Below are 17,594 nucleotides of genomic sequence, written 5' to 3'. Positions count from 1 at the left end.
CGGCTCTGACCCTTTCTGCCCCTCTGCGGAGGGTCTCACGGAGCGATGGCCGGGTGCCGGCCGCACCCGGGAGCGTTCGAGGGACTGTGCTGCTGCCGACACCCCGAGACTGCAGCCGGGGGGCCAGCCCGCCCCAGAGAAAGTTCACGCGATCGTGTAGCAGTGGCGTTTCAGGGATTATGGAAGATCACAACACGCATCTGGCACCGGGCTCTGCCCCCAGCGACCTTGTTCCAGCACCAGCGAATGTGGCCGCTGTCCCAGGTCCGCCGGGGTCTTTGCCTGTGCGGGGGCCACGCCGCCTCTACCAGCTGTCCTCCCAGCAGGGAAACTGCCTCTCCCGTGTGGCCCGAAGCCCCCCGGACCCCACTCTGCTCCTGGGGATTCGCCCTTCCCACCCGAGCGCCGCCAGGCATGGAGCTGCGGAGTTTCAGCCTCTGCTCCCCCTGTTTATACTCTTAAGGGAATTTAAACCCTCTTCTTTCTCCTTTCTCCCTTTTTAGTCCAGTCCCTGTGGGTGTTTCCACTTTTCCACTTTCTCTCCAGCTGCTTTTGGGGGGGTGCTTTTCCCGTATTCTCCCCCCTGTCTCCATCCTCTCTCCGCACACAAAAGTGGCTCCTTGCCCTATGTGGCTTCTCTCTCCCCCAGTTCGCCTCTCCGCGCCGTGTACCTGCCGAGTTCTGTGGTTCAGGTTGTGCAGATTGTTGTGTGAATCCTCAGATCCGTTTTCTAGGTGTGCAGGACGGTTTAGTGTTGGTCTGGGTGTATTTCACGGATGTGAGACACACAAAAACTTCCATGCTGTTCCGCCATCTTGGCTCCTCCCCTCTACAATCTGCTTATTTTTCTACAATAATTAGACTGTCTGTTTATCCATGCAAGACAGAAGAATTGAGGAAGAACATGAGAAAGAAAGAAATAACAGCTGCTGAGTTAGGATGGTAGGATTTGGAGTAATTTTCTGTTTTTCACAAGTGTGAGTTTTCTCTATTGTGTTTTAAAGATATTCAGTCAGTGAAATGCGAGAGCATTATAGCTTCTTGTACCTGGAGTTCACGGCGAGGATCATGGCTTGATCACCGAACAGGCCTGAGTATACATCCCATAGGCTGGTAGCTATGTGCTCCTGGAAAAAAGAAAAGAATAAATGATGGCAGCCCTTGAGGCATCACACGTAGTTCTCCCCTTCACCGAGAGCAACGGACCAAACTGGACGGGACTAGAAGTCCAAGAGTTCATGGTGTTGAGACCAAATTAATTTAAACTCATGATAGCATCTTGGCCTAAATGGTGGCCTTTTACAGCCAACCACCGTGCTTCTATAAGTAGCATTTCTGGACAAAATGTTGTCGAGGATGCCCTCGACGACACCGTAACTGTTAAGTACAGTCTACTCGGTGTGGGGTCTCTTGATAAAAATACCAGCAGGATGATTTAAATCAGGACTTACTGAAGAATGTCTTCTGCTATAGAGTGAGAACCATGTTATAGGTTAATGTACAGTGATTTAAACTTATCAATTATAATCAGTGAGATCCTATGCAGACTTTCCAGATCTTTATTGAAGAAACTGGAGACCTGAGGCAAGTCTGGTGGAGGAGTATCTCTTTTCTTGCGTGCATCCTTATCTTGTTCATACAAGCCTCTGTGGCAATGTCACTTCTTGCATCGGAACCAATAGTGCTGTTTCCGGAAATTCCCAGCCTGTACTTCTGAAACAACTCAACGTTCTTTTTTAGGTGCTGCTGTAAAATAATGCTATTTCTGAGGGTATTTATTCTCTCTAATGCATAGGCAAACACCTGCCACTGACTACTTATCACCCTGAAAAAAGCCCTGTCCTGTCTGCTCAGTGCCGTTCCTCTGACTCCAGTATTGAGTACCCTGTGGGGTCTGTGTCTTACCTTTGTGGGATGTCAGAATTAATCCAGTAGATAGGGCTACATGCCTGTGAAGTCCATGTTATGGACTGCAAGCTTGTGTCCCCTCCAAGACCATATGTTGAAATTCGAATCCCCAATGCGACGGTATTTGGAAATGGGCCTTTGGGAGATAATGAGGCTCAGATGAAGTCATGAGAGTAGGACTCCAAGATGGGATCCGTGCCCTTATAAGAGAGATCCAAAAGAGCTCACTTTCTCTCTCTTTCTGCCACGTGAGGATGCAGGGAGGTGGCCGTCTGGAAACCAGGGGGACCAACCTCACTCAGACATTAAATCTGTCGTATTCTTTTTAAAAAAAATGTTTTTAATGTTTATTTAATTTTGAGACAGAGAGAGAGAACATGAGCAGGGGAGGGGCAGAGAGAGGGGGAGACACAGAATCTGAAATCGGCTCCAGGCTCTGAGCTGTCAGCACAGAGCCCGACGCGGGGCTCGAACTCGTCCACTGCAAGATCAAGACCTGAGCCGAAGTCAGACGCTCAAGCGACTAAACCACCCAGGTGCCCCAAATCTGTCGTATTCTGATCTTGGCTTTCCCAGACTCTAGAACTGTGAGACACCTCCGCTGTTTAAGCCACTCAGTCCATGGAATCTTGTTAAATCAGCCAGAACTAAGACATTTAAGAAACTTCCCGTTTGGGATTGGAACTAAAAACTGGCATTTCCCCACTAGGCACAAGTATCCTGCCATGACCTTCCTGGGTAACAGCACCCTGAACACTTTCTAACACCCCCCCCCCTCCCTGGGCTGTGCTGAGACCGAGTGGTGTAAAAGACTTATTCTTCTTTCTCTAAAATATTTATATCCATACCTATCGTTGATTCCTAACAACACCAAATGTGATTTTATTCAATCTTAAGAGAATAATTCTTTGCTATGTTGTTTATTAGCATATTTCACATTATCATTACGTAGAGAACATAAAACCTATATGGCAGACAACTCTCACTGTGACATGGGAACTATAAATGGTGGTTTGTCTAGTTTGAAATTAGACATTTTTGTCTTTGGCACTGTTTTCTTTCAATTTGGCCAGAAATACACTAGTATTTCTCTGGGCAGTGACTAATAGCATGTTCTGTCACTATATAAGCAATGTTCTTCTGGGACTATTGCCTCACTGGGAACTTTCCTCATAGACAAACTTCTAATTGGGTGTTAGTCCTTGGAAATCAATTTGTAACACTTCAAATTGAAATCCGTGGTTCTCAACCCTGGCTGTACACTCAGGGCCTGAAAAATAACCAATTTTGATTCCTGGGCCACACCTCCAGAGATTTAAGAGGTTTGTATTCAAGATCACACACGCACACACACACACACACACACACACACACACACGCACACACACACACACACACACACACACACACAGAGCAAGGCTTCCAGGTGATTCTGAAGTACATCCAGGATTGAGCAGCACTTTTTAAGTGAACTATTTCCACTCAACCCTGGAGCTTGCTTCACAGTAATACATTGTCAATTAGTTGATCTATAATAACACAGACTTCTGTTCCCCATCTGTTAGCCAGCTTCTCTTTATTTTCATGGAGCCAAATTTGTTACTACAACTCCATCACCAGGTTATTGTTCTGCTCACATTACCTTCACATCACACTGTTGGTGATTAACTGAGTTACAGCACACCCCTGCCTTCTCGTGAACATGCTTTTGCCTGTGCTATAGGGACCACTGATATTAATGTAATACCCAAAGCCAGTGCGCATCTCCGTGAGCAATAGGTTTGTCTAACATCTATACGTGGGTTCTGAACTGGTGTGAACCTAGGAAGTTACAGGAACTGGCCAGGAATTTTACCTGCTTTCCCCAGTTAGGCTCTTTGTTATTATTCAGACTACATAACATGCTCACCGGAGTTCCCCTCTAAATTTCTCAGTGCCACCTCTGGGGAGTTAGGACTATCATTCTGGCTTTAACTTCTGTTATATGGATAAGTTCTCTTTCATCTCATTTTCAATTACTCCTTCATCACTATGGCTCTTCACTGGAAACCCGCAGTAAATGATAAGATGGTCACAATCCTGGAAATCTATACTTTGTAATATATTTCATAATACTAGCTTCTAGGACCAGCCTGGTAGGACTTAAGCTTCCATATTTATTATTTTGGCTTTCTTCTTTAAGCTGACCATCTGCTTTTTATATATATCTTATATCACTGACATTTTTGTTCAATATCTGTTGTCATTCTTGGCCAGAAAAATTGGAGTCATGCCAGTTTGACTAGTTCCTTAAACCTCAGATGTTTCAAATCACAGACATTATGTGTTTCTGATGCCACCTTAGCCCGAGGGCAAATGGTATTATCATAATAATCATTATTCTGAGGGAATTTGAACTCCCTTCTAGTAATTCTCAAGCAATCCTGGGAATGCTCAAAGGGAACCATTTGGTTCCATTCCAACCATTAACATTGCAGTGGCCAAAGGGATCCAAGAGGACTTGGTCCTCTAGAATATAATGTGAGTCTGCACCTTTTCCTTCATCTCTAGCTCCCTAGAATGTCTCTGTTCTTTGACAAAAGCAAAATACTAAAGTGCAGAGAGATGAGGAATCTGAATTGTGGGCATGAATATCCATGCATTGAGAAAGGGTTTAATGCTTTCGAGAAGTAGCTCTCAACCCTGGCTGAGCCTTAAAAATCATCTTCGGATACCTTCAAAAGATCCACATGCCTAGAACTCACCCCACACCAGTGAATCCAGATCTCTGGAGGTATGGCCCTGGCAATAGTTTTTTGTTTTTGTTTCTGAAGCTCCATATATAATTGTAATATGAAGCCGGAAATGAGAACCACTGTGTTACAGGACACGAAAGAAGGCCTTCTGGCCAGAGCAAAGCGTGCTAAGTCATGGGCCCAGAGAGGCCAGATCACAGCAAGTCCTCTTGTGAGGCCTAAAGATTTGCTACTCATCTTTAAGAACAAGTGCGTGTGTGTGTGGGGGGGGTGGAACGTAGTCATTTAATCAAAAGGGGGACAAGATCACAAGGCCGCTTGATTGAACAAGGTAAACTGATTACAAGGAGAACAGTTAAGGCTCATGTTACCCAGGAGAGAGACTATAACAGAAGAGGGTTGGTTCCGGTGTCGGCAGAGGAAATAAGAGAGATTTAAGAGCTACATAGTCACTGGTGACAGTGCTTAAAGGTCCCAAAAGAAAAAGGCGGAAAAACATCTTTAGGATTTGGAGCCACAAAGGCCACTGGAGACTTGGGTGGATGAGTTCGGTGCAAAGTTGTGTCGATCCTCACATTGGCGGGTTCTCTATGCTGAGCATTCAGTGCGGGTCTCACGTTTGGATCTGGGATCCTCAGCTATCCTCAGACACAAACGGACAAAGAAAAAGGCACTACTGGCCAAAGGTTACTTTTCCTTTCTGTAAGACCAAAGTCAACACATGAGGCTCAAAAAAGCAAGTCTATATTATTGTGGCAAAATCAAAACCATGTGTACTTGATATAGTACCTGCCTTTTGACTGATTCTGGTGTAAACGATTAAGACTCATTGGGGCACCTGGGTGGCTCAGTCGGTTAAGCTCTGACTTCGGCTCAAGTCGTGATCTCACAGATCGTGAGTTTGAGCCCTGTGTTGGGCTCTGTGCTGACAGCTCAGAGCCTGGAACCTGCTGCGGATTCTGTGTCTCCCTGTCTCTCTCTGCCCCTCCCCACTTGCATTCTGTCTCTGTCTCTCTGTCAAAAATTAAGAAAAAAAATTTATGAAAAGATGAATACTCACTGAAGAAACCTTGACATTGCGTGCCTGGAGACCTCAGACCTTTCTTTTTATCATTTTTTTCAGGTAGACTTCTGTGCTTTCTCTGATTCCTCTTCCCCAAACAGAGCAGTGAGCGTTCCTGCTGAACTGCATTAGTAAAGGCCACCAGAGTGCACTCTCTTGAGGTAACTCAAAAGTTACAGCATGCCTGTAAAATCAAAGGGTGTCTACAGACCCAGAGACCCAACTATCCCTGACTTCCTAAATGGGAAGGATTTCCACTTTCTTGACTGAGGCCTGCAAAAAGAGGAACTTTGTTTTTAAGCTTAAGTATACATGGATATCATAACCGAGTTAGTGTGTCCCGTGTCACTGCCTGGTAATATCTACTTGGTACTTGTTAGTCAAAGTGTTGTTTTGGGTCCAAATCTCAACGTGACTTCATTCATGCAATTCTCAAACTTGCCGGTGGTGACCCACTGTGCAGCCCTATGTTCACAGATATCTGTATCAGTACCTGATAGAAGCCTGCTGATATAACTTCCTGCTTTCTTCCCCTCCCACCTCTTTAATGCCATCTTTTAAACCCTCAGAACTTGTAATAGATATCACTTGGTGTGTAATATAAAAAAAGAAACTGAGTAAAACAGATCATGAAAACCATCACGTTCGCATCAACTCCGACAGCTCATGAGGGTGCGGGTCTCTGATTATTCTCATTTTTAAAAATAAGAGTGTCCTACTTCCATAAAACTAGAAGAACATCGAAAATTTATCGTATATCCACTTCACAAAGAAAATCTCTTTAAGTTCCCAGAGATAGAAATTATGCAGGTCACGTTGTTTTGCAACAATGCGGGATGTGAAATATAAGAGTGGGACAACAGAGATTCATATGTAAAAATACAAATTGATATTTTTACCTCATGCCTACACAAAAAGAACTCAAAATGGATGATAGATCTAAATGTAAAAGCCAAAACTATAAAACCTTTAGAAGAAAAATAGGATAACATTTTTGTCATTTTTGGTTCAGGGACAGTTTTCTTTGATATGGCTGCAAAACACAGTCAATAAAAGGAAAAAAATGATAAATTAGACTTGATTAATGCTAAAGCCTTTTGCGCTTCAAAAGATACCATTAAGGAAAAGATAAGACAATCAAGGTACTGAGAGAAAATATTTGCAAATCATATAATCTACACTCACTAACCGTACAGTCAATAAAATACCCCAAAATAAATGGTTAAGCAATGTCCAAGGTCTACATGAAGAAAAAAACTTTACTGAAGATTCAAGTAAGGGGAAAGAAACATACATGTGCCAGATGACAAGACAGTAATTTAAAGAAGTAAATTCTCTATAAATTAATCTGTAAATTTAGTGCAATTCTAATCAAAATGCCAAAGAAATTCTGGGAGAAATTTGACAAAGTCCATCTGGAAGTACAAATGAGTAAAATTAGCTGATATATTTTTGAAAAAGAGAAATAAGGGGATAGATTTGTCTAATTAGAGACAGAAAGATTTTGGTTTATATATTTGAGCTATCTTTAGTAGTTTTAAAGTGTGATGACTCCTTTATTGCTGACTTGCTATGATGACATCGCCTATCCCTGTGGAAGCCAAAACATGGTGCTGAGGCTGTTCCCGCCCTCTGGTCAAAGGCATTGATGCTGCTGCTAATCCTTGCTGATAGGGTCCCATGGCTGCTGGTAGCCATTATCAAGAGAATCGGGGTCACACAAAAGGGGCTCTTGCTTTAGAGCAAGAGCCACAGGCAACCTCATTTACTATCATCGTTTCCAGCTGCTTGTTGCTTTTGTCTCTCATAGCAGCCCCATCGTCCTAGGACTCAGCAGCTGCCTCGGTGAGAGCCTCTCCTCCCCTCTTCCACCATCCGCTTACCCTTGAACCACACCTTGATAATCTCTTCACTTGAGATGTGCTCTTTTCCTGCAGGCTCTTTCATTTGTTAGTTCTGTCTCACTGGGAGTGGTTCAGACGTGCTTGAAGCCTAGCAGGAACTCAATTTAGGCTCAAACCCCGACGCCCACGTCAAACAAGTTTCTGTTTTATATCCTGTGGGCCATCTGACCATCTTTTTCTTTTGTTTCCTGTATTCGACTATTTCCAACCTAAGTCTATGTCACAATTTGATTTCTGGACTTGATCGTTTCCACAGCTAAGAGAAATAGAGACCCTGCTCCTGAAAACAAAGTAAGGCCTGAATTGTAGTGCAGTTTTCACCTTTGTAGGACCATGTTCTTGAAGCTGTCTCACTAATTCCTACTGTGACTCCAGAGACCCTGGAGTCTCTCATGGCTCAACTCCATGAGTTTGTATCCTGGCTCTGCCGCTTGGCAGCTAAATGGGCCGGTCACTTGCTGCCCTGTCTCTTCAATTGCCAGGAGGGGATAGCAGTAGTACTCACCGTGGAGGGCCGTCACAAGGATTAAATGACTTAGTTATTTAAAGCCATTGGAGCATGACTTCCATGTTATAAATGCTATGGACGTGTTAGCTGTTCTCCCTATGATTGGAGCAGGGAAGGGGTTCCCTCTCTCATGGCTCCCCTCACCTTCTTGTCTTTATTTCTCCAGGTCATGGCTGTGAATTGGGAAAGATAATTTTCTTTTTCTGGCTGCTCATGGCATTACTTCTGACCCAGGTTGGTGGGAAGGGGTTTCACAGTGATGATGGAAGGAAGGATATGAGGCTGTTGTAGGAGATCATTTAGGAGATAGGGGGTGGGTAAGTGGGGAAAACAGTGGGATGGTGGGTCAAAACTTTCATCCTTTTGAATTAGTGTTGAAAGTCATTTCCAGGGGGCACATGAGGGTAAGCAAGAATATGATTCTTCAGGGAAGAAAAAACTAAAGCCAGTTTTCAATCAAACTGCCTCTTTCCTTGCCCCAGATACATGTATTTTAAACACGAATTATGATATCCTTGTAATAGAGACAGTGAACAAGTTATTTTGTTTTACTTTATTTTTTTTTTTACCCGGGAGATTTCAGTTACATTAATGTCTTCTAGAATCTCACTTACCAGGCGATGCCATTTCACGCTGGACCGTAGACACTGGAGACCGGTTACTAGTCAGGGAGAAGAAGGAGACTAGTTAAAAGGGAATCAACTTAATCTCTTATCATCTTAGCGGGATGTATCCCCAAATTTGAGGCTAGTATGATCTTGATGGCAAAGCCCATCAAGGATAGTATGCACACACACCCACACACATGCACACTAAAACTTCAGATACTGAACAACACTTAGTAAAAAGGTTAGCAGACAGAATACAGAGACACATTAAAAGAATAATAAACTATAACCAAGTGGTATTTATTCCAAACATGCAGGGATGGTTCAATAAAAGAGAGCTCATAACACAATTATTAACATTAATTGCTTTAAAAAGAAGAAAATTTACATAATAATTTTTGTGAAGGCAAAAAAATCTGATAAAATTGTAAGCATATTCTTTTTTTTTAAGTTTATTAATTTATTTTGAGAGAGTCAGAGACAGCACGAGTGAGGTAGGGGAAAGGGGGATGGGGAGAGAGGGAGAATCCCAAGCAGGCTCTGCACTGTCAGCACAGAGCCTGATGCGGGGCTCGAACTCATGTACCCAGAGATCATGACCTGAGACGAAATCAAGAGTCAGATGCCTAACTGACTGAGCCACACAAGCGCCCCGTTTTGTAAGCCTATTCTTGATAACAGTTCTTAATAAAGTAGATATGTGGTTAATTTCTCAATGTGATATATAAGCACAAAAGCTAGGACCAGATATAATAAGGAAATAATTAGAAGCATTCTCATTGAAATAAAGAATGAGACAAAAATTTCTACCACTATTTGCCATTTCTGCACATAACCATCCAGTATTTTTATTTAAAAAATTTTTTTTTAGTTTATTTATTTTGAAAGAGAGAGCAAGAGTATTAGCGGAGGAAGGTCAGAGAGAGAGAGACAGACAGAATCCCAAGCAGGCTCCGCACTGTCAGCACAGAGCTCGACTCGAGGCTCAATCTCACTAACCGTGAGGTCATGACCTGAGCCAAAATCAAGAGTCAGATGCTGAACCCACTGAGCCACCCAGGTACCTCATCATCCAGTATTTTTAGAAAATAGAAATAATATATTACAAAGGAAAAATACATTATTTTTTAATTATTTACTTCATGGACAATAATGTGAATGCTCTTTAAATTTCTCTATGTTATCAGAATGATGAGTTAGATTGGAGTTATCAGTTACTGAAATATTTGGAAAATTCTTTTATAGAAACTTTAGGACCTGGGATACTTTTGTTTGTTTGAGGAGATAGCCCTTTGGTAATTATTCTTACTTCTTCCATTTTAATTGCTCTGCCTAGATTTTCTAGGTCTTCTGAAGTTCTTTAGATTTTTTTTTTTTTGGAATAATTTTAGATTTTCAGAAAATTTGCAAAGCTAGTAAGAGATCTCATATACATACCCCTCACACAGCTTCCCCTAATGTTAGCATTGTACGTTACCATGGCACATTTGTCAAAGCTAAGAAATTAATATTAGTACGGTTCTATTAACTAAACTATAGAGTTCATGTGGATTTCACCCATTTTTCCCATTCCAGGATCCCACTGCATTCAGTCATCCTGCTGCCTTAGTTTCTTCTGACCTATAACTGTTTTGCAACTTTCCCTTGTTCATGACCTTGACAGTTTTGAAAAGGACTAGTCAGGTATTTTAAAGACTGTCCCTTGATTTGCATTTGTCAGGTGTTTTGCTCATAATAAGACTGGGTTTTTAGGAAAGAATGTCACTCAAGTGAAGTGTCCTCTTCATCATAAGAAAGTATCAAAATTTGAGCTTAGGAGTCTTCTTATTCCTCTCATCAAATTCAGGAATTCAGCCTTGTCTTTATGTATGCCTTCTTTTTTTGTTTGTTTTTGTTTTGTTTTTAAATATGAAATTTGCTGTCAGATTGGTTTCCATACAACGCCCAGTGCTCATCCCAAAAGGTGCCCTCCTCAATGCCCATCACCCACTTTCCCCTCCCTCCCACCCCCCATCAATCCTCAGTTTGTTCTCAGTTTTTAAGAGTCTCTTATGCTTTGGCTCCCTCCCTCTCTAACCTCTTTTTTTTTTCTTCCCCTCCCCCATGGACTTCTGTTAAGTTTCTCAGGATCCACATAAGAGTGAAAACATATGGTATCTGTCTTTCTCTGTAGGACTTATTTCACTTAACGTAACACTCTCCAGTTCCATCCATGTTGCTACAAAAGGCCATATTTTATTCTTTCTCATTGCCATGTAGTACTCTGTTGTGTATATGAACCACAATTTCTTTATCCATTCGTCAGTTGATGGACATTTAGGCTCTTTCCATAATTTGGCTATTGTTGAAAGTGCTGCTATAAACATTGGGGTACAAGTGCCCCTATGCATCAGCTCTCCTGTATCCCTTGAATGTATGCCTTCTTTTTTGACTGCCTTTTTTGGATTTATTTACTTACTTACTTACTTACTTACTTACTTATTTTCTAACTTCTTGCTTTGGATATGATTCAATTACTTTCATTCTTTCTGGTAGTCTAAATATTTAAGGTTATGGATCTTTTTCTGTTTGCAGTTTTGGCTGTGTGCTGTAGGTCCTGCGATGTGTTACCAACATTCTGCAATTTCTGTATTAATTTCCTCGTTGACCCAAGAATTGTTCAAAATAGAGTAGGACAGATGGCAAAATGGTAGGTTGTTTTTTGTTTTCGTCTTTGCTTAGTCTCATAAGTTTGTTATTACTTTCTAATGTTTTGCCTTGTGATCAGAAAGTATTTTTGCTATTTCTACATTTTGGAACTTATGCAGAGATTTCTAACCTAACAGGGTGATCTTTTGTGAATAGACCTTTTGTGCACACTAGGAAGAAAGATACATTCTCTGTTTTTAATGGATAGAGACTGATATACAGATCTCTCTCACACAACATACACATACATACACATATTTACCTTTGTCTTTGCTGTATCCTAAATTCTTACTTGTTTTCTGAATCTTTGATGTCATGCTGACAAAGGTGAATTAAAGTTTTCTAATAGTACTGCAAAAGAGTGTTTTGTGTTAGTATATGAACTAGTAACGTTCTTATAGTTTTGTTTTGCTTTATCATTTTTTTTGCCCAAAGGTACTTTTATTAAGGGGTAATATACACAAAGTGCATAAAATCTTAAGAGTACAGCTCAATGACTTCTTACATATTTATACAACCATGTAACCATGAAGGTGTAAAACATTTCCAGTGTCTGAAAGGGTACCCTTGTGCCCTTTTCAGTGGGAACCCTTCCCCCTCGCACCCTCCCTGCCCTCCCCCCCAGCCCGAGATAACCACTATTCTGACAGCTAACATCAGAGGATTAGTTTTGCCTTTTCTTGAACTTCATGTAGGTGAGATTGTATCTTTTGCACACTATTTGATTTCCTGTAAGACTTTTTTTTGTGCTTGGTGATTTGTAGTTGCCTTATGATTTCAGGAATACGTGTATTATTTTCCATTGCTTTATCGTTTTCATGCTACTATGTTATACGGAATGCACGTTGTATTTATTTTCTTTTGCTGTGTAACAAATTACTACAAGCTTAATGGCTTAAAAAACCATCCACTTATTGTTTGGCGGTTTCTACAGGTCAGAAGGTTTAAGCTCTGCTTAGGGTCTCACATGGCTGGAGTTGAGGTGTCGGCAGGGACTGCAATCTCATTTGAGGCACAGGATCCTCCCCTAGGTCATTTGGGTGTTTGGCAGAAATCAGTTCCTTGAGACCGTTAAGATGGAGGGCCACTCTCTTGCTGGCTGTGTCTGAGTGCACCTTTCAGCTCCTAGAGGCCATCCCTTGCCACGTGGGCAAGACCTTCTCTCACTCCAACCTCTGACTTCCGTCTCCCACGTTTAGACCCAAACTTGCACCAGGCCCACTAGGGCAACACCCATTTTGATCAACTCAAAGTCAGCTGCCTAATAACCTTTATTGCATCTGTAAAATCCCTTTTGCCATATTATGGAACATTGTCATATCTCATCACAGGCAGAGAGCAGCCCACATCCTGCCTTACCTTTCCAGCTTCATGCAGGAGGGATTTATTCAAAGCATGGACACTGAGAGACAGGAATATTGGGGGGCATCTTAAAATTCATCTTATGTAGATTTTTATAATATTTTGTCTTCATTATGGATTATACATTTTCTCATTAAGTGCTGCTTAAAAATACATTCAATGTTTTAAACTCTTTTTTTTTTTTTTTTTTTGAGAAAGAGAGAGCTCGAGTGGGGAAGGAGCAGAGAGAGAGAGGGAGAGAGAGCGAGAATCCCAAGTAGGCTCCAGGCCCAGTGTGGAGCCCAACGTGGGGCTTGATCTCAAGACAGTGAAATCAAGACCTGAGCCAAAATCAAGAGTTGGAGGCTTAATGGACTGAGCAAGCCAGGCATGTATTTCCAAGTGTGGAATTCAAGTTGTCTGGGTTAAGATCTCAACTCCTAATTTGCTGTCACAATTATTTGTGTACATTTTCCTGGAATGCTTTTTTTCCATCTTTTTATTTACAACCATTTTGAGATCTTTTGTTTTATAAATGTCTCTAGTATGTAGCATATTTCTGGGTTTTATTTGTAATTCAGCCAGATTCTTTCCTTATTTTTTTTTAAAATTTTTTTTTAATGTTTATTTATTTTTGAGAGAGAGAGAGAGACAGAGCATGAGCAGGGGAGGGGCAGAAGAGAGAGGGAGACACAGAATCTGAAGCAGGATCCAGGCTGCGAGCTGTCAGCACAGAGCCTGACACGGGGCTTGAACTCACAAGCCGTGAGATCATGACCTGAGCTGAAGTCAGACGCTTAACCAACTGAGCCACCCAGGTGCCCCAGATTCTTTTCTTCTTATAGGTGAGTTTTGATGTATTTCCATAATGGATTTGGGTTTTTACTTTTGTCCTATTTTTAAGTTCTGCTTTTGTGGTAGCTACCTTTAAATCCTTTATGATTTGGTATTTTCTCCCTTACTTTGTGTGTGTGTGTGTATAATGTGATGTGTTTGTGTGTTTCTTTAATACGAAAGGCTTATGTTCCTCTTGTGATTATGATTAATATGACTAACTTTTTGTAATATATTTATTCTTCAAAACTTTAGAGCGAATCTGTCGAGTCCCAACTGTGAGCCAAGATGAAATTTTTGAAATCAACAATGAATTTTTATTTCCTCCCCTCCCTCTTTCTCCATACAATTTTAACTGATTACTTAGTGAAACCTTTATGCTTTTCTGTTTATATTACAGTGGACCCTTGAACAACAGGAGTTTGAACTGTATGGGTCCATTTATATGTGGATTTTTTTCAGTGTATACCATAGAGTACTATAAATGTATGTTATCAGTAAGGCTTCCAGTCAACAGTAGGCTATCAGTAGTTAGGTTTTTGGGGAATCAAACATTATATGCAGGTTTTTGACTGGCACAGAGTTTGATGCCCCTGACCTCTGTCTTGTTCAAGGGTTGACTGTCCTTGATAACTTATTAATCCCTAAGCTTTAATAATGAAGAAATCAATGTCCTGACATTACCTTCCCTTTTGTTTTCTAATTTTTATGTTATTAGTTATATCATTTCTATATTTTCAAAGTTTATAATATTTATATTCAGTTCTGAAATAATAATCTTCATTTTCCTTTATGTCTTAGCCCTACATTGAGCTAGATCCAGTCATCGGCCATGCTTTGCCCGTTCATCTCTAGTTGGGTTAAAGTTCATTTTCTGTTAGTCCATTGAGGAGGGGAATCACATGAGTTCTTTCATGTTAAAAAATGTTTGTTACATTCACTCTGAATTAAAGTCTGGCTGAGTCACAACATTGTTGGGCCACAGCATCTTCCTCAAGGATTTTAGAGGCTCAGCTCCAGAGTCCTCTAGCATTGAATAGATTAATTGAACGTTTTTCCTTTTCTTGGATTTCCAAAGCATCTTTTATTTACCTTTGAAAATCACCATTTTCGATGTGATTTCAATCAGCCATTTTCAATGGCTATAACTCACCATTGATTGTCATTGAGTTAATTTTTCTGGGGACGTAGCCTGGTTTTCAATCTGTACATTCATGGAAAGTTTTACTAAAATTTGTATTTAAATACTTTCTTCTGTTATTTTAGTTCTCTTCTTTGGTGATATCAATTGTGCTTACATATGATGTCTTAAAAAAAAATTTTTTTTTACTGTTTCTTTATTTTTGAGAGACAGAGTGTGAGTGGGAGAGGGGCAGAGAGAGAAGGAGAGACAGAATCCAAAGCAGGTTCCAGGCTCTGAACTGCCAACACAGAGCCCGATGTGGGCCTCAAACCCACGAACCGTGAGATCATGACCTGAGCTGAAGTCAGGCGCTTAACCGACTGAGCCACCCAGGCACCCCAAAAATGTCTTTTAAAAAGTCTTTCTAGCTGACCTCAATTTGTCCTTCCTGCTCCTTATCATGTTCGCAGCAATGTTTATTTTCTTTGTACTGTTTCCGACATGCCCTTTGTTTTTGTAGAATATTTCTCTCCTCCATTTCTTTTCTGAGCTGCACTATTCTTCCCTGAATTCTTATATCTCTATTTTATCCTCACATTTTATAGATAAAGTTGTTTCATTGAATTGTAAAGTCTTTGTCATCTGCTCTTTGAAAATATTTTCCTAAAATTATTTGTCATTTATTTTTATGTTACTTTCCTGCTTTTTTTCTTGTAAAATCTTCCTTTGATTCCTTTGTAATCATTACTCAGTATCGAATGAGATGAACTGTCCTCCGATCAAATGTTTGTTGGACCTTCATGTGGAGGAATTCTCTTCCTGACCCAAAATTGTGTGTGTGTAAATTTGCTCTTTCAGCCTTATTCTTCCCCAGCTATTTGATCCTGTTGGCTTCAAAGCTACCATGGAATTTCTCGTATCCATCCTGAGCCCTCTGCACTAGGGCTTATCTTTGTGACTCCTTGCTTAGTTCAGCTTCACCACTTATCCTTGGTTCAAAACCAGAACCAAAGGTTATCCATTCCCAGGGAGGCATGTCTGGATCCAAACATGGGAACAAAAGCCTCACCCCTGAGATGTTGTATGTGCTCACAATTTAGCTCTTTTTTTTCATTTGTTGAGTGTTTTCATTGTCATTTCCAAACATTTTGCATCTTACTAAATGAATGTGCCTAGTCTATCCCACCAAAGACTTCGCTTTGGGAAAAATTCGCTCTTTAAAATTCTCATGGGATTAAATACATACATGAATAAATTTTAGGACAGATCTAGGATTTTCTCCCTGATCCAATTTTTGTTATTCTATGCTTCTATGTGTGTCTGGTTTATTTTAATAAATTGTGATTAGCGTTTCTTAAACTGATGTGTACACTGATTAGTCTCACGGGCTTTTCACCACCTGATGGGTTTGTTTCCTGACTCCTTGAAGTCCAGCTTCATTGAAGAAAATGAAAGGTTTTCTGGATGGGAATTCAATTTTAGACTTTGGGTGCTTGGGTTGAGTCCAAATTTTTTGGGTGCCAGCCAATAGGTGGTTTAGACGGCCATCAGCTAACACAGGAGCTCAAATGCCTGCAGGGCAGAAGAGATGTGGGCAGATGGTGGAAAAAATGATAGACATGAAGTCAGGAGATCAATGAACAAAGATGAACTCTTCCAATTGGCAAATTTGGTAAGAACTTTAGAAGAGGGTAGATGGTGAGGTACATCCTCATGTATCCGTACTTGTTTCTTTTTTTTTTTTTTATTTAAAAAAAATTTTTTTAACGTTTATTTATCTTTGAGACAGAGAGAGACAGAGCATGAACAGGGGAGGGGCAGAGAGAGAGGGAGACACAGAATCTGAAACAGGCTCCAGGCTCTGAGCTGTCAGCACAGAGCCCGACGCGGGGCTTGAACTCACGAACTGTGAGATCGTGACCTGAGCCGAAGTCGGAGGCTCAACCGACCGAGCCACCCAGGCGCCCCCGTACTTGTTTCTTTTAACAATACAAACTAAGGAAAGTAGTCACCTGAGAAAGAAGACAGGCTTTTGACTGACTGAAGGGTTAATAGGAGAAAAATTACTTACTTGTGTGTAACCTCTCTGTTATTGGTGATGAGGCACAGTAGTGAAAAGAAACTCAAGTACTTTACCTCTTAGCCAAAAGTAAAATACTCTGTCAACTAAAGGAATCCTTTGGGATGTTGTCATTTGTCATGGTAACCATGTGTTTCAGAGATTCCATTCTGGAATGGATGTGGTTCCCTCTCGAAAGTACTGACATGTCCAAGTGGCTACTAATGCTTACTTGTCACTGCTGTAGAGGGAAGCTTCTGGTTCATACATCACCAGCACTGAAAGGTAGTTTTGCATACCACCAGCCCAACAGAAGCCGGGCAAAGAATATGAAAAAAATTCACAGAAGAGGAAAACTGATCAATAAATATTAAGGGATGCTTAAGCTGCCTTGAAGTCACTGGAATGTAAATAATAAGATAGCATTTCACAACAAATAAGTAAAAATAAAGATACAATTCACACTCCATAAAATTCATTTTCTAAAAGTTTGCAATTCAGTAGTTTTAAATATATTTACAGAGTTGGGCAACTATGTGTCCTATCCAATTTTAGAATATTTTCATTAATCCCAAGAGAAACCCTGTGCCAATTTGAAGTTACTCACTGTCTCCTTCCCCTAACACCTGGCTGTCACTAATCTATTTTTTGTCTCCATGGATTTGCCTATTCTGGACGTTTCATATAAATGGAATCCTACAACATATAGCTTTTTGTGACTGGCTTCATTCACTTAGCATAATGTTTTTAAAATGCATCCATGTTGTGGCCTGCATGGGTACTACATTCCTTTGTATGGCTGACCAATATTCCAGGGTATAGA

General features: G+C 40.9%; 1 protein-coding gene across 3 annotated transcripts in view; it reads right to left on the bottom strand.

Annotated features, from left to right (window-relative positions):
• The window catches only part of MROH9 (maestro heat like repeat family member 9), an 88,405-nt gene extending 71,526 nt beyond the window's left edge, over positions 1-16,879 (bottom strand). For all 3 annotated transcript variants that reach the window (XM_007088719.3, XM_042976742.1, XM_042976743.1), the window contains exons 1-4: positions 16,784-16,879; positions 11,677-11,765; positions 8,733-8,779; positions 1,048-1,127 (exon numbers count right to left, since the gene is read on the bottom strand). In XM_007088719.3, the coding sequence (XP_007088781.1) occupies positions 1,048-1,127; positions 8,733-8,779; positions 11,677-11,731 (182 nt within the window). In that variant the 5' untranslated portion in view covers positions 11,732-11,765; positions 16,784-16,879. The remainder of the gene's footprint in view (positions 1-1,047; positions 1,128-8,732; positions 8,780-11,676; positions 11,766-16,783) is intronic.
• Positions 16,880-17,594: the final 715 nt, after the last annotated feature.

Source organism: Panthera tigris, chromosome F3 (assembly GCF_018350195.1).
Source record: "Panthera tigris isolate Pti1 chromosome F3, P.tigris_Pti1_mat1.1, whole genome shotgun sequence".
NCBI classification, from domain to species: Eukaryota; Metazoa; Chordata; class Mammalia; order Carnivora; family Felidae; genus Panthera; species Panthera tigris.
Note: the sequence above shows the minus strand (reverse complement) of the source record. Positions and strands in the feature narration are given on the sequence as shown.